Consider the following 26,640-nt stretch of genomic DNA (forward strand, 5'->3'; position numbering starts at 1 on the left):
TTCATGAATAATTTTGCATAATGAATACATTCAAGAACTTCAGTCCGCTCACACATATTCCACAGACAGAAAAAAAAGTTAAATTCAATTAATTATGTTTTATGAATTATTTGCTCATTACCCCTCTTTATGAGGAAAACAGTGGCCTCCAGTGACTGTGGCACTGTGTGATGCGTCTTAAGTTATCCTGTGCTGGCAGTACTGTGAATTAGCACATCTTTGTGACAGTGGTATGTTCATAGCCATGGAAAGAGGCAAGATAGTTTCTTTTGTGGTGTTATTGCTTTAGGAAGCATAGGCATACTGGCAGTGATTCACGGCAAAGTGCTTTCAGAAGTGAACTATTACCAACAATATTTTAGCAAAAGGTATATACAGTTAATTCAGTGAAATTAGACAACCTTATGTGGAATTAGTTGTACAAAATTCCCCTTTCTATTGACTGTGGAAAAATATTTGAGAAATCCAATAAAAATTATTATTACAACTACAGTAGCACCCATAATGCTCTAGTAGTTTTAAACACCCACACAGGCAGCCAGATTGCATTCTGTGGTGCAGCACTAACATCAAAACTTAAGGATATGTGGGTACATATTTCATAAGTGCCAAAGGAGCCAAAGTCCCACTTCCAATAGCTCAGAACCATCATTGACAGTAAGTGGGACAGGAGTTCCTAAGTCATTTTTTAAAAGAGACCTTAGGATCTTAAATCACTTAGGCACTTTTGATTTTTCCCCCCCTTAAAATGACCAGTTCATTGCACAATGACTCAAGCCATAGAGGTGTGCAGTAAGGTGTTCTCACTCCCTGTGGCAGCAGGAATTGGCATGGGGAATGGGATCCAGCCAGTAGCATTATAGAGCAAGTGTCAGGATCCAGCAAGCAGACAGTCAGCAGCCTGGTAATGATCATGGCCTGGCCCTGGGGAAAGAGGGAGCAGGCTGGAGGGGGAGGAGGAGGCTCAGGAGCTGGGCCAAGCTGGGGAGGGAATGGGGGGCAGCAGAGGACTGGGAATGTGGGAACAGGGGCTGGAGGACAGGAGATGGGAGGAGGGTGCAGGGGTGCTGGGCCAGTGGAATAGTGGTAATGTGGGTCCCCCGTGATACTTCCTGGGGGTACCAGGGCTGGGAGGCACCTAGTTACCATCTGCCCTTAGCGTGAGAAAACCTTGTCTGTGCCTTCTGTGCATCAGCTCCCCAACACCACTTGCCTCAGGAAACACATTCCCCTCTAGTTCTACACAGACTTGTCAGGTTAGCGATAGGCACACAGCAACCTGTGAGCTGTCTGAGTGTCTCCTTGGAGTGCCCAGCCCCTGGTCCACTGGACACTTGCAGTATTCACTGCTTCCCAAGAAATGGTAGGCCACTGCTTACCAGTTACACCTCAGCTCATTGCTCTGCTTAACTCACAGAACGTAGATTTGTGTATAGTTACATCAACTATGCATTTAGTTAGAGCATAGAGATTCAAATTGTAGCAAGAAGAAGAACTGGAAACAAAGATTACATATAAAATCAATGCACACATTCTAGATACTAGACTTAAATTAACAAGATACTCTCATGTCTAACCAAGTATTGCTCACCCAAAATCTGTGCAGCTTTTTACAACCAGGTTGGCTGTGATCTCTTCTAAGAGGCAATGTGTTAGGGGAAGAGGCATGCAGAGGGTCACGTGGCCCCCCTAGATTTCTGCCAGGGTGGGAGTCAGGCTGATTGTGGATGTGGGGGATGTGCATGGGAAAGGCACCAGCACCCTCCTGCTCCTTCTTAGCCCTGCTAGGAGGCACCCAAAGCAGGGAAGAGAGCCTGGGCTAGCAGCACAGCTCTGCCAGAAGGCAGAGCCGGGGGTTGACACCCCCAGGCACATTGGAAAGTTGGCGCCTGTGTCTGTACATACATTTTGCAATGATTATGATGACTGGTCGGCTATTGGCTCTCAGTAGAGACCTGACATACCACCCTTTGGAGAACTATTATGCAGATATCTGACCCAGGGGATGTGAGTAATTCAAAATAACTGTTGGTTTCAAAATTTGCTGAGTAATCTAAACTAAAACTTCACAGGAGAAGGTCAGTTTTGACTAATCTCCCAATTCAAAAGGTATTTGAACAACACCAGATTTTAAAATGGTCAAAAACTCACATTTTGCTATTTTGAAACGTTTGAAAAGTTTTATTTAGTAATTTTAGTTAATTTATACTAAATGAGGATTAAAATATAAAAATGTCAAAATGGAAACTATGAACATTATTAAAACTACTGAAATTACTGAAACAAAATGTTTCAATTGACCCAATCAAAAAAATTTGTGGATTATCAATTCATGAAAAATTTGGAGATTGACTCTTTGTCCCAGTTTGGGTTAGACAGAGACTACCTTCCATAAATTCTAATTTTGAATCCTAACCTGATCTGACTTTTATTTTTAAATGTGAACTTCACTGTGGTTGGTAGCTCTCATTGTGGGACACTTTTCTTAATCAAAGTGGAAAGAGCTGGCTCATGGATAAAATGTAAGAGAACTTTATGATTTTGGTGTCTGTTTGTCTATGCTTAACAGATCTTTTATCCTACAATACAAGTCTTCAGTATTTACTGTTGTAGCATTAATCTGCCATGTACAGACTGTTCACCATGCTGTGCTCTTACAGAACTTGTATTTGACTGAGCAATAACTGTTTGTCTACTTTATCTAATGTAAATGTATGAAGAGCTGAAACAGTTTATCTGAACCCCCTCAGACTTTGAACATTGTGTTCTATGGCTCCAATCTTGCAAATCACTTAAGCAGATGCTTAATTTTAAATCAACAGGACTTCACATGCTTAAAGTTAAGCATGTGCTTACCTTTGCTGGATCAAAGCCCTATGTGAATGATATGCCCAGCAAGGCCACATATAGATTAAGTCTAACCAATTCTGAATCCTACCGCACCTTTTTATACAAAACCAGAGAGGGGAAAAAAAAGATTTTTGAAATTGGTTCAGTGAAAACTCAGCCTGCCAAGAGATTTCTCACAGAACATGCCATGCCTAACATATGCAGGAGGACTGAAAAGGATTTATGGTGGCTGGAGTTATGAGAAAGTAAACAGTTCCCAGGAGGGATTTTGCTTTCTCATTTTTGCCTTTCACAGAGAGATCAGATTTCTCCTATTTCGCCTCAATTTAGACTTCATTTACATACTGACAGCTTTTCTCTCTAGTTTCTAAAATAGCAAAATTAGGAGGACTTAAATGTAAGATAATAAGTTGAGAAATTGAAAGGAGAGAGAGAATTTCTCTTCCCTTTTCCTCAGATGACTGCAAAACCCACAGTAAAGGACACAAATGATTTAGTTTGGAGAATGGACTGAGGATACTGACCATTAAACTTAAAAGGAAATGGGCAAGGTTTGGTCACTAAACTCTTACTTGAAAGACCATTTTCAGACAGAAAGGAGTGTCCAAAAATCACTATGCAAGAACTGGTATATTTCTTTCCAATTAGCGGACCAGGATCGATTCTTAGAAAAGCTTCCTGATTCTTCAAATATTTGTACTTGTCCTCTGGTGCATTCCTATCCATCTCAGGTTGCAAAATAGCGGACATACATGTGGGGTGTCATTTAGCATCTGGTTTGCAGATGTGCTGAACATCCCAAACTCCTGTTGAAGGCACTGGGAAGTATGGGTACTCAGCCCTTCTGAAGATTGGATCCTTATGTATTGACACATTTTCAACCTTTTATATATTAAATTTTACGATGTAAACATCAGAAATGTCACAAAACTTGGAGACAAATTAATATTTTTGCACCCCATTGTCGTTCCTTACTCCCAGCAATGACTTAAAAGTGTTGGAGGCCCATGCTTTTTTCCTGTCAAAAGCAGCTCCTGTCCTGTTTCCATGTTAAAGAGGAGTTACTATGACTGCTTCTAAAGCTGCATTAGAGAGACACTGTAAGTTTCCCAAGGAGGAGAGCAAAATAAACAAATTCAGGCATGTCCCAACAGATGTCTACTGAAATTAATACGAAGACATCAACACAGGAAGGTAGCTGTGGAAGGAGCACATTGCTAGACTTTGCTGTTGAAGAGACAATGAAAGTTGACTTTACCCATGTTGGTTGGTGGTCAGGGGCCTGGGCTGGCATAAAGTGAACTCTCTAACTGAGTAGTGGAGTACAGTGATTACTAATTGTTGTTGTTATTCTGATACTCATTTTGCTTCCCCTTACCTCCTAACTACAATTCGGTGTTATTTTTAGCAGCTACATTCCCATGGAGGAAAAAGATTAAGGACTAGATCCTCAGTTAGTATAGCACAGTTGATTTCAGTTGGGTTGTGCCTGTTCACACCACCTGAGGATCTGAATCTAATGCTTTATTCATAGTTGCATTCTTTATCCCTTATGCATATTTCAGTGCCACAGGAGACACGGTAAGGATTTATTATCTAGTTTATGTATATATCACAAACTGTTAGATATGCAGTTATTCCATATAGTTGAATACCTTGTCCACACATAATACAAACACAAATTCACTCTTTATGTATACATTGAGAACTGGTCATATCCTGAAAAAAATAGTGTTTGCAGACTCTTTATTGGATTATGGAACAGCTGTTTTCTCAAAGCATATTTGTTCCTTTTTTTAATGCTGTTTGTAGCCATAGCTGTGAATGTGTTTCTATCTGCATAAATTTTTCCAAATTGTGGTTATTCATACAGATGCCCATATTTGCATGGGATCAAGAGTATTCATACATAAACAAGAGTATTCATGGTTCATTATTTGTTTTACTCCCATTTATAAAGTTTCAGTCATCCCAGAGAGCAGAAAAAACAAACTAACCATGTATCCTAGATGGCCAATCACACACCTCAAATAGCAAACATACAGTTTGCAGACATCTCATAATCTGGAATCTGTGTTCATAAACTATTCAGTGAATATTTACTAAATTACTTATTTACTTATTTACTAATTTATTTACAAATTGGGATTGGTTCTTGAATGATCCACAGACCTAAAAAAGGCCAAAATTCATTGGATACATTATTTTCTGTGAATCATTTGACCAGCCCCATATTCAACCATGCATTCCTGTGTGCTTAGCATTGGTAATGTCTCATATCTGATTGTAAATAAAAGGAATGGGCATGCAATAGTAAATCTGGGTGACTTCTGAAAGCTTTGAGAAACTACTGAAAATGGGAAGGCTAATATTTCCTTTAATAATTACTTTAAAAAACTAGTTTTGAGAAGCTGTTGAGATAAGAAGAGAAAAAACACAAAAATGAATGAGAAATAGCAAAGACATAATGAAGGAATTTCAGACCAAAGAGGCCTATCGCCAGTGGAAGACTTGAGAAACATGTATGTGGGATAAATCGAGAAACATAAAAAGCAAAAGATATTGTCTGTGCCTCCTGTATTTCACTTCTAGGCAATGAGTAATAAAGTAGAAATAATTTGAGATCTTTCCTTCTATCCTGGTGTAATGCTGTCTGAAAGCCGAACTGAGGGGGAAGGTAGTGGGGCAATCTACAGTATACTTTGAGAAGACCGTAACAGACAAACGTATAGCTCCTTTATACCAGCAGTGTATTCAGACAAGTAATACAAGTGCCTTTATGAGCTGACTGCTTGTTAGTGAATATAGTCTAAATATTTTGACAGTGAATATAAAGAGGTTTACAGTATTTGGTAGTCGAGGTAAAGAATTAACTTTGAAGAGACAGTTAAGAGGTATATTTCCAGTAGCGTGCCTAGGGAATTAACTATGCGCCATGCTAGCAATATGGGGCATAGGACACCTAATTCTCATTAAACCTGTTAGAAAATATATTATTTAGCTGCAGTACTCATTTAGGCTGGGATTTCCAAAGATGCCTAAGGGAGTTAGGTGCCCAATGAATTTTAATGGGATTTGGACAATTTTTAAAGAATTTCAGTCTTTGGGAATTCAGAACAAAAAGTCTTTTCAGAGCCTGATTCTCTCTCACAATAAAGTCCCTTAACACTGCCCGAATGGTCTAAAGGGACCTTAGTGTAAATAAGAATCAGACTTGTACTATTTGTATACCTTTTGCTTATCTTGGGTGAAATTTTCCCCTCTAGAAAGGCCCAGTACAGGGTCTATGCACCAAGTAAGCTCCCTAGTGCTGTGCCACCTTGGTCTGGAGGAATAATCACCATTAGACATACTCTGTTGCTCTTGGGCTTAGTTCTCCATACAGTGATGTACAGAGCTCAGCTGTGTTGCAGAGTGAGGACTACCAGGGGGCTGATAATGAAACCCTGATTCTGTGCTGTCCAACCAAAGTTTAAGTTAAAATTTCAGGTGAACAGTTTACAGGGTGGCAGCTTTATCTTCCTTCAGCCCGGAATGGGGCAGAAATGAAGCTTTGCTCCACCACACCTGCTCCCCTTCTTCCCTTGATGCTGATCTCTAGCAGACAAGACAGCAGCAGTGGGTAATGGAGCTGGAGCAGGAGAGAGTTCTCAAGGGGGCTGTCTGGCCGGCATAAGTCCACTTTGCAGTACTAATGCTGCCCAAAATGAACTCTGTAAACTGAAAAAAGAAAAGGAGTACCGGTGGCACCTTAGAGACTAACAAATTTATTAGAGCATAAGCTTTCGTGAGCTACAGCTCACTTCCACCAAATGCATCCGATGAAGTGAGCTGTAGCTCACGAAAGCTTATGCTCTAATAAATTTGTTAGTCTCTAAGGTGCCACCGGTACTCCTTTTCTTTTTGCGAATACAGACTAACACGGCTGCTACTATGAAATCTGTAAACTGAAGAAGTGTTGTTAATGAGCATTGTGTATACAGACAAGAGTGGCAGAATATGAAAGGGTCATTGTTCTATTCCCATAGGTGCACACCATTGATACCTATGTCCAAACTTGTTTGTCTTATTGTGATTTAGTACAACTGGGAGTTTTGACTTTGTTGCCATTTCCATTTCAGTAACTCCTTTTGTCAGCCTGTTACCAACTATAAGTTCCTTCTTTGTTCCAGCAATGGGAGAGTCTCTGGCACTGCTACTTATTATTGACTCTGGGCCAGATTTTCATAAGCATCCAGGACTAGGCTTTCAAGGGCTCAGCAGTCTCAACCTGAGGGGACCAGATTTTCAAAAAGAAAAGGCGTACTTGTGGCACCTTAGAGACTAACAAACTTATTTGAGCGTAAGCTTTGGTGAGCTACAACTCACTTCATCCGATGCATCCGAAGGGAGCTGTAGCTCACGAAAGCTTATGCTCAAATAAATTTGTTAGTCTCTAAGGTGTCACAAGTACTCCTGTTCTTTTTTTGTGGATACAGACTAACATGGCTGCTACTCTGAAACCAGATTTTCAAAGGAACTCAGCCTTCTATAGCTTCCATTTTTACACTTATGGCCAGATTTTGAAAAGAGCTCAGCATGCTGGGTACTAAGCATTTTTGCAAATCATCCCACTTAATAGGCATACAGAGATCAGTGAAAAATCTAGTCCTATGCAAGTTCAGCCTGCATTACCTACTGATGGTTAACTGCTGCAGCAGTTTTGTTTCCATTACCACCTGTATTTCATTTACTTTTGCTTTGCTTTTCATTCTGTATTGCTTCCCCTTTGCAATGGCAGAGGCAGAGCTATTGTTATCTACCAGCCATGACTATTTATACGCTGTGATATTGATCTCTTCTTTCACTATTTGTTCTTCCACCTATTCAAGAAAAGTAGTGCACCGTAAAAAAAAAAAGTTTAAAAATAAAAATATTGCCATTATAATAGGATGGCAGACTTTAAGGCTGTGATCCTACAAACACTTCCTAGACAGTTCTGCTCAGAAAGGATACACAGTTCTTATCAACTAACCAAGGACCTAATTAGTGACATAGTCTCCTGATATGTGAAATTGAGGAGGACTGCACCTTCTGGTGTGGCCTTAATGTCTCATTTTGTGGAAGCTTTTCTTCATAGGAACATAGAACGGCAGTTGGTATGATTCTCACACTAGAAAGAGCAGTCATCCAGCAACCTTCATTTCCCTCTTCCTTCATATTTCTTACGTTTCTGGCTGGGGGAGCTGACTACTAACCACCTTCCCTCCAAATATTTGTTATGCAGGAGATTAATGCTCATGCTACCTTTTGTGCAATTACAGTATTTGTTTCACCATTCCCTTCTGCCTTGCTGTGAGGCCTACAAATTGTGAGCATTGCTTGCAAATGCTGGCTCAGCAGCTTCAGGTTTATCCTATACTGCTTCTTTACTCCAAAATGTGCACTCTCCTTCATTCAAAAATATCCATTGGGATTTTCCAATTCCTACTATTCATTGTACTAACCAGGTATTGATTTTTTTTTCCCATTCCATTCCATGGTTTTGAACTTCTCCAGCACATCTGTCTGCTCTTGCATTTTCTGTATGACATTGCATGTAATATTGCACTTCAGTCATTCTAACTAGCGAGACAGGGAACTTCATCCAGTCTGACCTCTCCTCTTGGGAGGTATGGAGCTCCTTGAACACCTAAGGCTCAAACCTGGGAGGCATGGATAGCATAATTCCAACATAGGTTCCAGGTAACCTGGAGAGAGGGAATATTTGTGCCATTTTTGTGAAGACCTTTTAGTTTAATCCAAAGAGGAAACAATGTGTGGTGCTTGCATGCTGACAGTGCCTCAGAACAGAAAGAAGGGAGTTTAAGCAGATAAAGGTTTTATTCGGTTATTTTTTAATCTTTACAATTTGTGATGTGATGACTACATTCTTCCATTGCTGCATTTTAACCTGGTGGTAGAATTTAGTGCTTTAACTTTGATACAATCACAGTTTGCTTTATGATTTTGTATTCCCTTTTAACGCTCACTGCAGACTCAAGTACTGGATCGTATTTCCTTTTACTCTTGCATATTAAAATACACTGGAGATTTTTATGATATTCCCAAGTATTAGGGTTATATTTTTTGGCATTTGATTACTCTATCATTTTTAGCTTCGTGAAGGGGAGAGAGCTATTAGTCTGTTGCTCTGAATATTATTATAGGACACTTTCCCCCTTTATCTTTGCCTTTCATGTTGTGTTGCTTCCTGGAGAGGAAGTCTCTCCAACCCTCACATTAATTAAAGAAAAACTGCAGCAATTTTTTATAATGCTTTAGATAAAAATATGAATACTTGCTAAATAAAGTTCTTACAAATGCATCTGCACCAGTCCGCAGTGGCTTCAATTGAATTATTTGCTTTGGGTAGGCCAAAGTATGTGTAGTTCGGAAAATAGATTTTCAGAACTTTAAAAAAAATATTTGTCAATATATCACTACCTCTTTAACATCAAATGGTTTCTCAATGGAAGTTGCCATCTTACTAATGCTTCCCACCAGTCAGATGGTGTAGTGTGGGCCTCAGAATGTGCAGCTACCATTTGAATACATGGGAAAGCTGGTACTTTCCCAATGAGAGTAAGGTAAGTTCTGTGTCTACCACTGTGTGTTTGTACAGTGCCTAGCACAATGGACCCCTGCAGGCACTTCTGTGATAAACACGATTCATAACTAAGGTTTCCAACTTTCTATTTGCAGAAACCTGAACACCTCCACCTCACCCCCTCCCTGAGGCCAAGCCAGTGCTCTGCCCCTTCTCTGAGGTGCTGCCCCCACTCACTTCATCACCCCTCCCTCCATCGCTCACTCTCCCCCCACCTTTGCTCCCTCTCACTTACACTGGGCTGGGACAGGGGATTGCAAGGTGGGTGGAGGGCTCCATCTGGGAGTGAGGGCTCTGGGGTGGGGCTATAGATGAGCGGTTTGGGGTGCAGGAAGGGAGTTCTGGCTGGGAGTTGGCGCCGAGGGGTTTGGAGTGTGGGAGGAGGCTTCAGGCTGGGGTTGGAAGTTGGGGTGTGGGAGGAGGCATGGGCTCTGGGCTGGGAGTGTGGGCTCCGGAGTGGGGGGCAGAAATGAGGGGTTCAGAGTGCAAGAGAGGGTTCCAGGCTGGGGAAGAGGGTGGGGGTGTGAGAGGGGGTATGGACTCTGGGATAGGGGTGCAGTGCAGGCTCTGGGGTGGGGCCAGAAATGAAGGGTTCAGGGTGCAGGAGGGGGCTCCGGGCTGGGGCAGGGGTTGGGGTATGAAAGGGGGTGCGGGCTCTGGGAGGGAGTTTCGGATGCAGAAGTGGGCTCCGGGCTGGGATAGGGGTTGAGACGTGCGGGCTTACCTCAGGCAGCTCCCAGAAGTGGCAAAATCTCCCTCTGGCTCCTAGGTGGATGCGCAGTCGGGTGCCTCTGCACATTGCCCCGGCCTGTGTGCGCCACCCCGACTGCTCCCATTGGCCGAGGTTCCTGGATAATGGGAGCTGTGGCGCTGGCACTCAGGGCAGGGACAGCGCACGGATCCCCCCAGCCGTTCCTCAACCTAGGAGCCAGAGGGACATGCCGGCCACTTCCTGGGAGCCGCACGGAGCCAGGCAGGTACCCTGCCTGCCCTGTTGCAGGCAGCCAACTGGAATTTTAACGGTCCAGTCAGCAGTGCTGACCAGAGCTGCCAGGGTCCATTTTCGACCAGGTGTTCCCATTGAAAACCGGATGCCTGGCAACCCTGTTCAAAAAGATAATTTAGTTTTTTTAACAACACTGAAAGTTCCAGTTTTCTCACAAATTCAAAGAAGAGCTGCACCTTTTTGAATCAGTTTCATGGCATGTGATTTATACTTTGAAATTAGGCATTGATTCAGCAAAGCACTTGACCACATGTTCCATTTTAACTGCATGCAGATATCAGTGAGAACTAAACAATGTGCTTAGTTTAGCCTGGCTAAATTGGGGCCTAGATTTAGATAAAGTAATGAATGTAATGAAAGAAAAGTCAAGGGGAGTTGGCTACCCAAAAACTTCCTAACTGTCAGAGTGGTTAAGCACTGGAATAAATTGCCTAGGGAGGTTGTAGAATCTCCATCATTGGGGATTTTTAAGATCAGGTTGGACAAACGCCTGTCAGGGATGGTTTAGATAATACTTAGTCCTGCCTTGAGTGCAGGGGACTCACTCACTCACTAGATGACCTCTCAAGGTCCCTTCCAGTTCTAGGATTCTATGAAAAGTCTCTTTTCTATTCATTGATTATCTGTGAGTTCAACAAATCAATTGTGCAAGTAATAGAAAGCTTTTCATAATGGCCAGGAGAGAACTTCCAGCATGAATATTCTAAATAATAATTATTCATGCTAGTGTTCATGATACTTTTACTCTAACTCGCAGCAAATACAGCTTTGTGGATAAACTAATGAAAAAGGGGTGGCAAACATCAGCAAAGTAAATAAGTTTTATTCTGAGGAATGCACTTGAATACTTTTTGGCTGTGTTCAGCCTGATCTCACACAAGTCTGTCTAATATTTCATTGTAAATTACACCGTTGAAAAGCAAAATAATTCTGGTTAACTCCCTGCAATAGTGTGCCTCTAATTCCAGTCAAATTCTTGCTATACATTTTTTAAAAAAATTACAATAACTCTAAGAGCTTTACAAATACACGACAGCCAATATGTTCATAAGTCTCACTCTGTCTTTCATGTGTTGCCATTGTGCCTCTATTGTGGTTCATGTGGTGTATTAGATGCACACTATTTGCACAGCAATGTAGTCAAGATACAAATTTATAATAAAGTCATAGAGTTAAAGATAGAACTGTTGTTTTAGACCATCCAGTCTTGCTTTACAGCTTTATCCTCTTGCTTTACTGCTTAAATTTCTTGACTTTTCTAGTTTAAATTCATATCTTTTATAATATTATATTAACATGTCTTTATGTAGTACATCTGCTCTATTTTAAACAATTATGCAAAAAAGGAAGGAAACCCTCCAGCATGCAATTGGAATCCTACTCCATAGTATTTCAAATAATTCCTCTCATTACTATCGAGTGGGAGCCATTAGAAACTCAGTGGCTGTGTCAAGATTTTGAGCCATACCCACTAAATTTGTAATGGGCCCTTATATTGTTACAGGATTCCAGTGTACTCTAAATATTACAATTCTCTTCTTTTCAAATAACAGGCGACATTCAAAATGACAAAATTACAATGAAAATCTTTAAGACACTTCTATCTTCTGTAAATTACTGGAAGTATCACACTGCATTTAAAAAGTCAGTCCTTAATCAGTAATGGATCAGATGATTATGTATCACTAGCTTTTCTACCATTAGAAATAACTAGAGTTTTCAAACCAAATTTTCAGCCTACATCTATAGACAGTTGCACAGAAATATTTAACGCTTCTGTGCACTCAGATGCTAGAATGTTTAAAGTGCCCGTGCAGATATTTGTACCTATAAATTATGGGTGCCTGTATGTTTGTGTAAAATCAAGCCATTTGTTTATATTGCACTTCATAGGGTTTTTGCATATTCAAGAAGTAGTAGATAAAATCATGTAGTCCTTTCTCTTTAGTAAGACTCCTAATGGAGTGAGGACTAAAGATCATGGCCAATAGTTCTGATGCAGCTGAACCACATCAGACAGCGGCATATGTATTCACTGACACTTATTAATTGACATAGCAGTTGGCAGATGTATGGAGGTGATTAAGTGAGTTTGCTCTAGACTCAATTTGGTAAGGAGCTGATATCCATGTACGCCATTATGTGCTGAGTTGCCTGAAGAGTTAAAATGAATGAACTAGCCCTGAGTTTAATAGTAATGTTGTTATTTTAAATGATTTCATTGAAAAAGCTGATCTTATTGGAAATTATTACTTATTTTGATACTGGAGGCTACATCCTCCCCTGATATAAAATCAGCATAGCTTTGCAGTAGCTTGCTGTCAATGGAGCTGTGCTGTTGAGGATCTGGTCCTATTTTTTTAAAAGAGATTAACAGGAATTAGAGAGAAAGAAAATAACTTTCAAAGCATCAGAGGTTTCTTTTCCAGATAATATTTCTAATTAATATTGTAATAAACACAAATAAAAGCATTGGTGAGTCTACACCTCTTACCAGAGCCTTGGGAAACCAAAGTTTCTTGACTTTAGTTGCAATAATTTTAATGTTCATGTAGGCTTTTCACAGATGTTGTTTATTTCTCAACAGCCATCTCAAGAGCAAGTGGTGCCACTCTTTTTCTTGTTGCCATGAGAATAGTATAACATTTTGAAAGGGTGGAGGGAAATTTTCATTGCTTTAATTACCACCCGCTGAAGAACTGAACTGTAGAAAAATAAAATAAAATTGGGGAGAGGAAAAAAAAAGAGATGATGTTCCCAGGAGCCATTAACAGTATCAGGAGAGAGAAAGTGAAAAATGCAGCTGGCTGATCATTTATTACACCATCTTTAGGAAAAAACAGAATTAAAACAAAAACAAAAACAACCTGGCCGTAAGCAGTGTAACATTTCTCACCTACCAACCAGCTCTGATGCCTGAGAATAAAAGCAAGTTCTGGCAAGGAAGATAGTGTTGTGTGAAAGCCTGCAGTGTTTTAACTGTGGGAGTTGGGAGCAGGTGAACAGATTATTTTGAATTAAATGAACTGAGATTAAACATGTTTGGTGGTATATGTCTGATAGTGATGGTCATTCAGACCCTGAAATATCCTCAGCTCAGTATTCTCCAGATTATGTATGTCCCTCTCTTCTTTTATTCCCCTGCTGTAAAACTGTTGGATTGCACACTTCCTGTTACTCCCAAGCAGGGCCCCAGGACAGTTCTGTCACTGTAAGAAGAAAGAGTATAATCAGAACCTCCCCTGCCGCACACTTGTGTCATCAGCAGGATTTAAACCTGGAAATTGTAGCATCTCAGCACAGACCTTGACCTCTTGAATTAATGGAGTAACTCCTTGAAGTGGTAGCAGAAGTAGGCTTTTGTCCATCAGTAGGCCAGCCCTTGGAAGGAGATTCAACATACACACTATGAGATTGTTGTAAGAATACCTTACCTGTGTATTTTCTAGTAGAGGTAACTGTTGTTTATAAGAGAACCAGGCTCTAATCAGTATTAAATCATTTTGTTTCTATATTCAAATTAGGGCAATCTGACTGAGGATTGGATCTTTGCCTCAACAAGTAGTTTGATTTCAGAACTAGTTTCTGTGTCATTCTTGGCACATAGCATCTTATATTAGGATTTAATGATGTAGCTTCACATAATATATGTCACATGGATCCATAGTGGCACTATTCTTCCTTTGAACTGTTCAACAAGAGTAATTTTTAACAATTCAGATCTGAACACTTCTCTTTTCCTCCCTAACAACATTCTTTTGATTTTGTGAAATGGACTAATTGACTTGTTAGGCTGATCATTTGCATGTCATTTCTAAACAGATGCATATGTCTGCCTGGTTTGCATGTTTAGTGATAAGGGAATACAGTGCTTTCCAGAAAGGAGGCTACTGTTCCCATATTGTAGCCCTCATTTAGCCAAGCACTTAAACATGTGCTTACTATTATGACATACTAGAGTAAAGTCTACCAGGCCCACTTAGAATGGGGCCCCATTGGGTTAGGCAAAGTACCAACACAAGAAGAGATTGTCCCTGCACCTAAAGAGCATGACATAAATAGACAAAAGGTGAAGGAAAAAAAAGAGATGAAATGACTTGTCTAAGGTCACACAACAGATTGGTGGGAAGGCTGGGAATAGATCCCAGGTTTTCTGAGTCTTAGTCGTAAGAACATAAAAATGGCCATACTGGGTCAGACCAATGGTCTACCTAGCCCCATATCCTGTCTTCTAACAGTGGTCAATGCCAGATGCTTCAGAGGGAATGAACAGAACAGGGCAATTACCAAGTGATCCATCCCCTGTCATCTAGTCCCAGCATCTGGCAGTCAGAGCATTAGGGACAGCCCTAATGCATCCCTGACATCTTGGCCAATAGCCCTCGATGGACCTATGCTCCATGAATTTATGTAATTCCTTTTTGAACCCAGTTATTCTTTTGGCCTTCACAACATCCCCTGGCAATGAGTTCCATAGGTCAACGGTGTGTTGTGTGAAGAATTACTCCCTTTTATTTGTTTTAAACCTGCTGCATATTAATTTCATTGGGTGACCTCTGGTTCTTGTGTCATGCAAAGACATAAATAACACTTCCTTATTCACTTTCTTCACACCATTCATGATTTTATAGATCTTTATCATGTCTCCCTGCTTAGTTGTCTCTTTGCCAAGCTGAACAATCTCAGTCTTTTTAATATTTTCTCATATAACTGGTCCATACCCTTCTCTGTACATTTTCCAATCCTAATATATCTTTTTGAGATGGAGCAACCAGAACTGAACACAGTATTTAAGGTGTGGGCATACCATGGATTTATATAGTATCATTTTGATATTTTCTGTCTTATCATCCCTTCCTAATGATTCCTAATATTCTGTTAGCGTTTTTGACTGACACAGCACTTTGAGTGGATGTTTTCAGAGAACTATCCACAATGACACCAAAATCTTTTGAGTGATAACAGCTAATTTAGACCTCATCAGTTTGTACGCAGAGTTTGGATTGTGTTTTCCAATGTGCATTACTTTGCATTTATCAGTATTGAATTTCATCTACCATTTTGTTGCCCAGTCACCCAGTTTAGTGAGATCTTCGTAACTCTTCACAGGCTGCTTTAGACTTAACTATCTTGTAGTTTTGTATCATCTGCAAACTTTGACACCTCACTATTTACCCCTTTTTTCCAGATCATTTTTGAATATGTTGAACAGCACTGGTGCCCATACAGATCCCATACAGATCCTTGCTAGTTGTTCTTCACATTCTGTTTTGGCCTGCCTAATTATACTTTTACACTTAACTTGCCATAGTTTATTCTCCTTTCTATTTTCCTCAATAGGATTTGTCATCCAATTTTTAAAAGGATACCTTTTTGCCTCTAACCGCTTCTTTTAGTTCAGGGTCCTATATGCATTGCCTCTCCTTAATTGCCGAGTCTGGGCCTGTGTATATAGGGAATCTACCATGAGACACTTCTGCTTTGATTTCAGAAGGTATACTCTCACTTACCATAAATTGAAATTTGTTCCTCAGATCACTGTTATTAATACACTAAAGTATAACAAATTCACACAAGAAGTGTGGATTTGAACCATTGGATGCCACAGAGTGCTCAAAGTGTCTGTGGGATTCTGTAAAAGAAATGCCACCAAAATATCTCCATTAAACTATAAGCTTGGGATTATACCCTTTCAAATGCATTGTATGACATGGCTGCCTAATCATCATAGTGATTTCCAACTTGTGTAGACATACTTGAGCTAGCTCTCATAATACTAGCTGTGAGAGTTCGGTCTTGAACCTGATGCCATGGCTCCCCAGGCAGTGCTCAGACTGTGGCAACTACCCAGTAGCTCCCTGTAACCAGTGGAGAAGAGAACTAGAAGAGCTTTAGCTCACCTAACGCTCCTCCTACAAAGCTCCTTATTGGGGGAGATGTCTGGCCCTACCGACTGCCTCGGATGTACTACTTAAGCCCAGAAAGAGACAAAGGAAGTCGTCTGAGCATGTAGGTGGATTCCTGCTTGGCTGTCACTTAGTTCCCTGAATCCTGTGCTTTGTCTTCCTGCCTTCCAGCTCGTTCCTACCCTCCTTATCCCAGATCCTCCTCCACTCCAGGTTCCTGCTTTCCTGCCCTGCTCCAGATCCCTGCTCCTCCACCTTATCCCTGACTCAAACTTGACCCCGGCTTGACTCCTGACTTGGGCTTCAACTCTTGGCTGGAATCCTGACTCAGGATTTGACCACTAGACTTCACTGCCTATGCCTTGGTCCTTACAATAGTGTGCCAAAAGAAGTGATGTAGCCAACGTAGCTCAAGCAGAGGCAAGTGGCAGAATGGGTTAGCTCTGCAAGTAAAAACTTGGCTGAATCCTGTGGGCATGGTATTCAGCATGGCTGGCCTGTGCTGCTACTCTCTGTTCTACCCCAAGTATATTACTAGGTTGATGAAAACTAGCACAAGTATGTCTTCATGAGCTGGCATCATGCCCATAGCTCAGAATGTAGCCATAGCTGTAGACTATAATTTGATAGACTTATCATATGTTGATTAGAGCAAGTTTAGAATACCTATATGCAAAGAAGAGAGTTGCACTATCCACGAACATTAATTTACTACTTTTGTCATGTGCTTATCCAGAATTGATTTAAAAAAAAAAAAAGAGAAGAAGTTAGTAGGGATGGGCTGGAGCTGTTAAAATCTGATCCTGTTTTCTAGAAGACAAAACCAGACATATGTAACAAAAGGGGGAAGAAAAGAACAGCAAAGATTAAAAAAAATGCAGGTTCTGTCTCTGGTGTTGACTCTTACTTGCAACCTCACTGCTGGAAAACCCACAGGCATGACACTTGGTCTTATTAGCCACTCTGAGACCTGGCAAATTCGTGCCACCATCGGGCAGTTTAGGGCATTTCATTTAGTTGCTCTCTCTGATCCCAGGCTCAAGCAGTATTGCGAAATATGCAGTCTTGACCTGCTAAGACAGACTTGTAGGACAGAAGGAAAAAGAAGAGAGATAGGAAAGAAAAGAAATAAGTCAGGGAAGGAAAAGGATGCCTGAAGTGAAGTGCGGGGATGAAGTCCTCACATCCCAGGTGGCATTTGGGATTTAGCCAAAGCTGGTGGAAGTGGCAATGTCATTTGGCTGCCTCTCTCTGGTCAGAAAATCTTTCAGGATTAGAATGAGGAAGGTCTAGAGTCGTAGGAGATGGTAGGGCTGGAAGTCATGGAGGTGAAGCTCACTTTTCCCCTTTCTCTGACTTTTCAGTCAGCCAGCATCACAATCCATTAGATTTTCCCAAAAGTCTCTCTCTTTGAGGTACCTCAAAGGGAGTGATGGGTGGAATAGCCCATCCTCTTATTATTTTGTGAACCAATTAGGCTTGATTACCAACACATCAATCTTGGTTCACCAATTTCTGATCCCACACTTCTCTTGTTTATCAGGCATGATCTTAATACAGTCCTTGAGTTTTGGTTGGACTAACTCAGTCTTTCTGTCTCCTTTTTGCACCTTTTCCCATCAACATTTATTATAGGTTATTATGACACTTTATGAGAGAGGGAGGGGGAGAAGACAAAGATATAACTTCATTCCTCTCCATATTGGCCTTTGGAATGAGCCACCACACAAAGGAGAGCAATCTGCATAATGCTACTGAATGCTGCAGCATGTAATTCTCATGCATACCAAGCAGCCCCAGGGAGATTGCATCTCCTGGGACACAATCTTTCTCCATGTCTCCTGAAAGGCATTACAACCCTTCAGGAGTCTGGAAGTGGTGTTTTGTACAGTCAGAGATTCCAAGACAAGAAGGGGCCATTGTGATCATCCAGTCTGACCTCCTATATAACACAGGCCATAGAACTTCCCCAAATAATTTCTAAAGCAGTTTTTTTAGAAGAACCTCCCATCTTGATTTAAAAATGGTCAGTGGTGGACAATCCACCATGACCCTGGGTAAATTGTTCCAATGGTTAATTACTCACTGTTAAAAATTTACACCTTATTTCCAGTCTGAATTTGTCTAGCTTCAACTTCCAGCCACTGGATCACGTTATACCTTTCTCTGCTCTATTGAAGATTGCCTTAATTATTAACTGAAAAACATTTTGAGATGATCAGTTCAGAGGTACTATATTACCTGACAAAAAGTATAATTATAATGGCCAATAGCCCCTGAGTACCCATGATACAGAAACTGCAACCTCTGGACATTCCGGTGCTCTATCCTGATATCGCCTTTCTTTCAGTGGCTTAGAATGTAGATACTGAATCCAGAGACTAAATGACCTTTTCTATTTAATTCATTTCTCTAGGGGTTGTGTTTGTGCACATCTTTAGGAGAACTGTGAGGACAGTGGGGATGTGGTAAAACAAGTGGAAATAATGATTAATAATCACATAAGTAACAAATTAAGCATGCAGAATTCCATCAAAGACAGGTAATAATTACTGAGTCCCCTGAGCTGTAACCTCCTAGCACAATCACATTCTACTGTAAGTGCTTGAACACTTGAGAGGCCTTGCCCGTTTCAGCTTCACCTCCCCCTTTAATGCACATCTATTTCATTTTAATTACTATGTTCTTCAGGGCCCATTATGTGATGACTATGGCCTCTTTCTTTTTGGCAGGTATTATTAGCCGCCAGGAGTCAGAAGAGCTGCTAATGAACAAGTCTGAAGGAGCATTCCTGGTGCGGGTCAGTGAGAAAATCTGGGGCTATGCCTTGTCTTATCGCCAACAGAGTGGGTTCAAACACTTTTTGGTGGATGCTTCAGGGGATTTCTACAGCTTCTTGGGCGTGGATCCCAACCGGCATGCAACACTCACGGATCTTATTGATTTTCACAAGGTATCACTTCTTGTGGAAAGATCAATCACTGAACTCAGCAGATTAATAAATTAAAGAGGAACCATGTAATTTGAAACCAACCTAGAAAGTGGAAATAATCATAGTGAAAAGCTAAATGAGTGTACAATGGCTCTAGTCAGAATGTACAAATTAAACTTCATACACCTGAAGTTTTGTTTCTCTACTGAAGTGAACCAGTGGATTTTTTTTTTCAGTTTCAAAATCTTCAGTATCCATTTGTGTCCCGTTCTAATCAGCTTTGTATGCACTGCCTGCTTTGAAGGACCAAAAGATGCACTAATAGGGACTGGCAGAGCTAACACTTTCTGAACTTCTTTGGTTGGCAAAATTTGATTGGAAATATTACAAGAAAAGGGCTTTTAATTTAGTTTAGTTTTCCATGAGCCTTTGACAACTCTACATGGCCAGGAACTGGCTCTTCTGGAAATTGTGCTTCCTATGGGCCAGTCTGTGACTAAAAAGCAGCACAATTCCTGATGGGAAAGGTTATTTTTACCTTCTCATGTGTCACCCCCATCAATTTTTCTTCTGTTTTTCTCTTTATCCTCACCTGTGTTGTTCCCTTCTTCTATAGAATTTCTTTCACTTTTCCATCTCTCCTGTTTTGTCTCATCTTTGTTTCACTCTCATTCCAGTGGACTTTTTCTCCTCTGACTATTTCCATATCCCATTTCTCCCCAGAAAACATGTAAGGAGTTTTCCTTTTCTTCCTCTAATTTCCCCTCTTCTCTGCTCCCAATTTCCCTTCCCTCTCCTCTCTTTCTTGAGGTGCCATGAACTTCAGTTTGTAGCACCTCTGCAGGCTTTCTCCACACATACACACACACTATTCCTTCCCCCAGTGAACCTCTTGTTATTACTTATTATACTGAGCAATAGAGGGGAAATTCTGCTCTGTGACACTGGGGTAAATCTGCAATAATTTACTAGATTTACATCAGTTTAATGGAGATGAGAAGTTGGGCCCACAAGTGAGGGCACCACAGAACATGACAGTTCCTGCCTGAAGGAATTTACATTGCAAGTAAGAAACAGTGGAGTCAGAGCAGAGTGTAATATTCTACATAAATAGCTTGGGACAGATTCCTGGCCTCTCTAAAGAAATGGCACAAGAAGAGGTCTTAAAACTGCCTTAATGCAGCAGCTGAGAATTTAAGTAGCATAGGAGAAATGTGAGCCTGCCTCACACCTTCTATTTGTCCACTTCAAAGAGGGGTGGGGCCAGAGTGCAATGTGCTCCAGTGATCCTGGCTAGAGGAACAACTCCTCAAGACCATTATCCCCGGCACAAGGTAGAGCAGCCATAGATGGTTCTAACTTCAGTTCGGGGGGGGGAGGGGACGGGGCGGTAGAAAGGTGGCGTAGTGCTGCCAATGCTGTGGATCTAGCCCGTTATACATACAACACAAACCCCACATGATAAGCAGAAGGAAAACTGAACCTAGACACCCCTATTTTATTTTATATCTTTGAAGAAGCCTTCATGCTGGCTGTCTTTTCAAAGTCAATGCATCTCTTTGTACTGCCTCCTACAGAAACAAGCAGCACCTAGATCAGAATATTGGAGAGGGACTCGCAGGATCCTGGCCAGGGATAGAAGAGTGCATCTAGTTGCACAGCTGGCACTTAAACAAGGAACCAAGTCCCTCAGGCAGGAGTTTTGGCAACTGTGATGTCTCTTCCTCTTTTTTGGGGCAATCAAGTCTGACAAAAGTTCCTGTATTTCCCTTGTTTTCTCCTTGCCCATCATAGGCAATAACCACACAAGACAGCCCATCCGTCAGCAAAGAGAACAAGGGCACCTGTCGGAAGCAAAATGTCTATTAAGCCCAGACATTAAGGAAAAAATATTCCTCTGGGGTGTCCCTGATGATAAAATTGACAGGTGTGGTTATGACAGGCTGATTAGAGAAGCTGCTCTTCCTCTAAAGTGACCACCCAGTTCTCTTTTAATTGTCTGGCTTAGTGGACATATGTAAAACTGGTCAGTTTGCTCCTGAGTGTCAGTTCCTGTCTTCCATATCATTGTCTCTGAAACTTTTCTGTCTGCCCTTACCTCTGAAGTGCGCTCTCAAGCCCTCCACAGTCTTTTAATGGCTAGCTACACAATGCCAGAGAATGTGAAAGCAGCACAATGAAAATTACCATAATCTCTTCCAGATCCTGCCCCAGTTCTGTTTTAGATGAAACTCCTTCAGGAAGGTTCCTGGTCTTTTGTCATGGTTAAGATGAACTGTAGGTGGATTCATTTATCTTCAGAGCCCAAAGTTTACTGTGATTCCAAAGACCATAGCAAAAGCTGTAAGAATTCAGAGCCAGCCACCAACACTAAAGGGGCTAGGAAATAACAGTAGTACAGAGCTTGACCCTCTTTCCTCTCCTTTGCTTCATTCTGGTCTTTATTTGGAGACACTGGTTAATGTGGATGTTGGGAGATTGTCAGGTCAGGTAACTACTACCCAACTTTACTTTTTTAGATGATTTGAGGACTTCAATAGCTCAGACATGGGTGAGGTTTTTCATAGGAGTGGTGGGTGACATTCTGTGGCCTGCGCTGTGCAGGAGGTCGGACTAGATGATCAGAGTGGTCCCTTCTGACCTTAGTATCTATGAATCTATTTACAGCCACAAAAGATCATGTGGCACCAGCCAGTCTAATGTTTATATGAGTTTTTACAACCACTAGGGTTTATTTTTGCATAGAAATATAGTGTTGAAAGCAGCAAACATTATAATTAAGTTCAGAGTGGCTTTCCCTACTAAATCCCTGTCTCTGTTTGCTCATAACTTTCCCACAATGTTTCCATTTGATAGGAAATTTCCATACTTATTTTCAACCCAACATAATGATTGGGCCTGGGCCAAGACTGGGCTTTTCAATGGGGCCTAAAGGAGTTAGGCACTCAAATTCCCATTGAGTTTAATTGAGAATTGGGCACCTTTGAAAATCCCAGCCCAATAACTTGGATCTAAATTTGGATTCAGCTGCATTCCTAACTTTGGGATATTCTGATTTATGGTTTTGCCCCATATCTAATCCCTAAATCATTTTTAATAGACTAATTAAAATTGTTTCAGTCATTTTTAATGAATAACAAAACGGAATTCCCTTGATTTATGCAACTCTTATTTTCCCACTCAATTTTTACTGTATTCTAAAGTGCCAGTTTAAATAATGAATAACAGTCTCTATGCTAACAATGGAAAATGGTTTAGTTTTTTATTCCATTCTTTTTATATTGGCATATAGTTATCAGAGGGTGGCACAGATTATGCAGAGCACTCAGAAGGATGTGGAACTAGCATGATCCTTTCCTCTGACTGTGTGGAATAGGGAATATCAGTCCCTGTACAAAGGAGAGGTAAAGAAATAGCTGTTTTTTGTATGGGCAGCTCCACACCTTGGAGAGAGAAGAGGAGCTGCTGGTATCCCAGTGTACATTTTATCAGATGCACATTTGTGTGTCCTCTTAGAATTGCAGATAATCATTTTTTAAGCTGTGTAGTTGGACAACAGCAGCCAGTTTCTCATCTCACCAAAGGGTTGGTCCTTACTGGGATTGGATGGGGATCTTTTTTGCTGTGGTTTTGTTTCTCGAGGGGACAGGAGTAGGCTGAAATACCTTTGAATGATACTGTAAATGTCCTTTTATCTTTTCAGGAAGAAATTATCACATCCTCAGGTGGGGAGTTACTACTGGAACCATGTGGACAGAGGAAGAACCCACCTGACTACAGTTCTTTATTTGAATGACTGTTTTCAGTCTTTAGGACTAGAATGAAAATCCTGTGGACAGTTAAAATAGTATGTTAGTTATCAAATCTTCAGTCACTAGCTGTTTGACCAACAAACTACCACCACTAAAAGGTCCTAGAAGCAACCATTTGATACCTGATTTGTGGTAATTATTTATATCACCAAGAGTTTAAAGATGAGAGAATACTGACTGACTACAGGTGAAGACAATTCTCAGTGGTCCTTGTAAGAGATGTGGTCAACTGGCATTGACACTCAAGGTCATTTTAATTTTTCAACTAATGTCCAGGGTTGAAAATGCTAACTGACATGACTTTAAGAAGGAAGGTGAACTACTGTATGCATTCATAAGGCATTGTATGAAATACTAATATGTTGAATTAGGTTCTTTCCTCTGACATCAAGTTTGCTAGTTTCCAATGACAATCTGGATTGGGATTACTTTAAATCAAAACTGCAGAAGCTATCGGAAGCCTGTATCCCAAGAAAGGGGAAAAAATTCATAGGAAGGAGTTGTAGACCAAGCTGGATGAGCAAGCATCTTAGAGAGGTGATTAAGAAGAAGCAGAAAGCATACAGGGAGTGGAAGATGGGAGGGATCAGCAAGGAAAGCTACCTAATTGAGGTCAGAACATGTAGGGATCAAGTGAGACAGGCTAAAAATCGAGTAGAGTTGGACCTTGCAAAGGGAATTAAAACCAATAGTAAAAGGTTCTATAGCCATATAAATAAGAAGAAAACTAAAAAGGAAGAAGTGGGGCTGCTTAACACTGAGGATGGAGTGGAGGTTAAGGATAATCTAGGCATGGCCCAATATCTAAACAAATACTTTGCCTCAGTCTTTAATAAGGCTAAAGAGGATCTTGGGGATAATGGTAGCATGACAAATGGGAAGGAGGATATAGAGGTAGATATTACCATATCAGAGGTAGAAGCAAAACTGAAACAGCTTAATGGGACTAAATCAGGGGGCCCAGATAATCTTCATCCAAGAATATTAAAGGAATTGGCACCTGAAATTGCAAGCCCATTAGCAAGAATTTTTAATGAATCTGTAAACTCAGGAATAGTACCGAATGATTGGAGACTTGCTAATATAGTTCCTATTTTTAAGAAAGGAAAAAAAAGTGATCCGGGTAACTACAGGCCAGTTAGTTTGACATCTGTAGTATGCAAGGTCCTGGAAAAAATTTTGAAGGAGAAATTAGTTAAGGACATTGAAGTCAATGGTAAATGGGACAAAATACAACATGGTTTTACAAAAGGTAGATCGTGCCAAACCAACCTAATCTCCTTTTTTGAAAAAGTAACAGATTTTTTAGATAAAGGAAATGCAGTGGATCTAATTTACCTAGATTTCAGTAAGGCATTTGATACCGTGCCACATGGGGAATTATTAGTTAAATTGGAGAAGATGGGGATCAATATGAACATCAGAAGGTGGATAAGGAATTGGTTAAAGGGGAGACTGCAACGGGTCCTACTGAAAGGCGAACTGTCAGGTTGGAGGGAGGTTACCAGTGGAGTTCCTCAGGGATCGGTTTTGGGACCAATCTTATTTAATCTTTTTATTACTGACCTTGGCACAAAAAGTGGGAGTGTGCTAATAAAGTTTGCAGATGATACAAACCTGGGAGGTATTGCCAATTCGGAGAAGGATCGGGATATTATACAGGAGGATCTGGATTACCTTGTAAACTGGAGTAATAGTAATAGGATGAAATTGAATAGTGAGAAGTGTAAGGTTATGCATTTAGGGATTAATAACAAGAATTTTAGCTATAAGTTGGGGACGCATCAATTAGAAGTAACGGAAGAGGAGAAGGACCTTGGAGTATTGGTTGATCATAGGATGACTATGAGCTGCCAATGTGATATGGCTGTGAAAAAAGCTAATGCGGTTTTGGGATGCATCAGGAGAGGCATTTCCAGTAGAGATAAGGAGGTTTTAGTACCGTTATACAAGGCACTGGTGAGACCTCACCTAGAATACTGTGTGCAGTTCTGATCTCCCATGTTTAAAAAGGATGAATTCAAACTGGAGCAGGTACAGAGAAGGGCTACTAGGATGATCCGAGGAATGGAAAACTTGTCTTATGAAAGGAGACTTAAGGAGCTTGGCTTGTTTAGCCTAACTAAAAGAAGGTTGAGGGGAGATATGATTGCTCTCTATAAATATATCAGAGGGATAAATACAGGAGAGGGAGAGGAATTATTTAAGCTCAGCACCAATGTGGACACAAGAACAAATGTGTATAAACTGGCCACCAGGAAGTTTAGACTTGAAATCAGACGAAGGTTTTTAACCATCAGAGGAGTGAAGTTTTGGAATAGCCTTCCAAGGGAAGCAGTGGGGGCAAAAGATCTATCTGGCTTTAAGATTCTACTTGATAAGTTTATGGAGGAGATGGTATGATGGGATAATGGGATTTTGGTAAGTAATTGATCTTTAAATATTCAGGGTAAATAGGCCAAATCCCCTGAGATGGGATATTAGATGGATGGGATCTGAGTTACTATAGAAAATTCTTTCCTGGGTATCTGGCTGGTGAATCTTGTCCATGTGCTCAGGGTTTAGCTGATTGCCATATTTGGGGTCGGGAAGGAATTTTCCTCCAGGGCAGATTGGAGAGGCCCTGGAGGTTTTTCGCCTTCCTCTGTAGCATGGGGCATGGTTGACTTGAGGGAGGCTTCTCTGCTCCTTGAAGTCTTTGAACCATGATTTAAGGACTTCAATAGCTCAGACATGGGTGAGGTTTTTCATAGGAGTGGTTGGGTGAGATTCTGTGGCCTGCGCTGTGCAGGAGGTCGGACTAGATGATCAGAATGGTCCCTTCTGACCTTAGTATCTATGAATCTATGAATCTCATCAGTCAGTCTTGCAGTTTTGCAAATGGACTTTAAAAACTTGTGTAATTTGTGATATCTTATTGTTTACTTTCAAATTCAGGCCTATAAAGTGAAGTTTCCCTCAGAGCAGACAGTCCCCACAAGACCCTGTGCACTATTAAAGACTTTATGGGTCCAGTGGCATTGGAAAGATTTTCACCTATTCTATAGAAGATGGTCAATTATTCAGCACCATGTAGCTTATCAGTGTTTCCAACAGGAAAAAAAAAACCTACAAGATTTAAAACTTTCACAAGTCATTTTATGTTGGGAATGTAATTTTGAAACTTGAAGTAATGAAAGAATTAAGGATGGGAAATCAGTCTGGATAAAATATGAAGTGACCTGAATCTTCACCCAAAACTTTAGCCAATCCCTGACATTTCTCCACTTTCAATGATGCCCAAGCCACATCTTGCAGTTTCCTGGCTTCACTTTTTTATAGTTCCAGATACTCCCTTACCAGTTCTGCTAGCCAAGGAGTTAGACAGATTCATGTATAAGGCATGAAGTATTTATTAGATATCATTCCTGTTCACTTTTACATATGAGGCAGAGAGCTCTTAAAGCATTTGTTACAGCAACATACTAAATGTCAGAACACATCTAAAGAAACAGGTATACCGAAGT

General features: G+C 40.7%; 1 protein-coding gene across 3 annotated transcripts in view; it reads left to right on the forward strand.

The window, feature by feature from the left end:
- The window catches only part of SH2D4B (SH2 domain containing 4B), a 112,657-nt gene that overhangs the window by 80,526 nt on the left and 5,491 nt on the right, over nucleotides 1-26,640 (forward strand). For 2 of the 3 annotated variants that reach the window (XM_043519133.1, XM_038411490.1), the window contains exons 7-8: nucleotides 19,123-19,343; nucleotides 23,026-23,631. In XM_043519133.1, coding sequence (XP_043375068.1) covers nucleotides 19,123-19,343; nucleotides 23,026-23,118 — 314 coding nt within the window. In that variant the 3' untranslated portion in view covers nucleotides 23,119-23,631. Of the gene's footprint in view, nucleotides 1-19,122; nucleotides 19,344-23,025; nucleotides 23,632-26,640 lie in introns of those variants that run through there. The other variant, XM_043519134.1, reaches the window with a different exon arrangement.

Source organism: Dermochelys coriacea, chromosome 7 (genome assembly GCF_009764565.3).
Source record: "Dermochelys coriacea isolate rDerCor1 chromosome 7, rDerCor1.pri.v4, whole genome shotgun sequence".
NCBI classification, from domain to species: Eukaryota; Metazoa; Chordata; order Testudines; family Dermochelyidae; genus Dermochelys; species Dermochelys coriacea.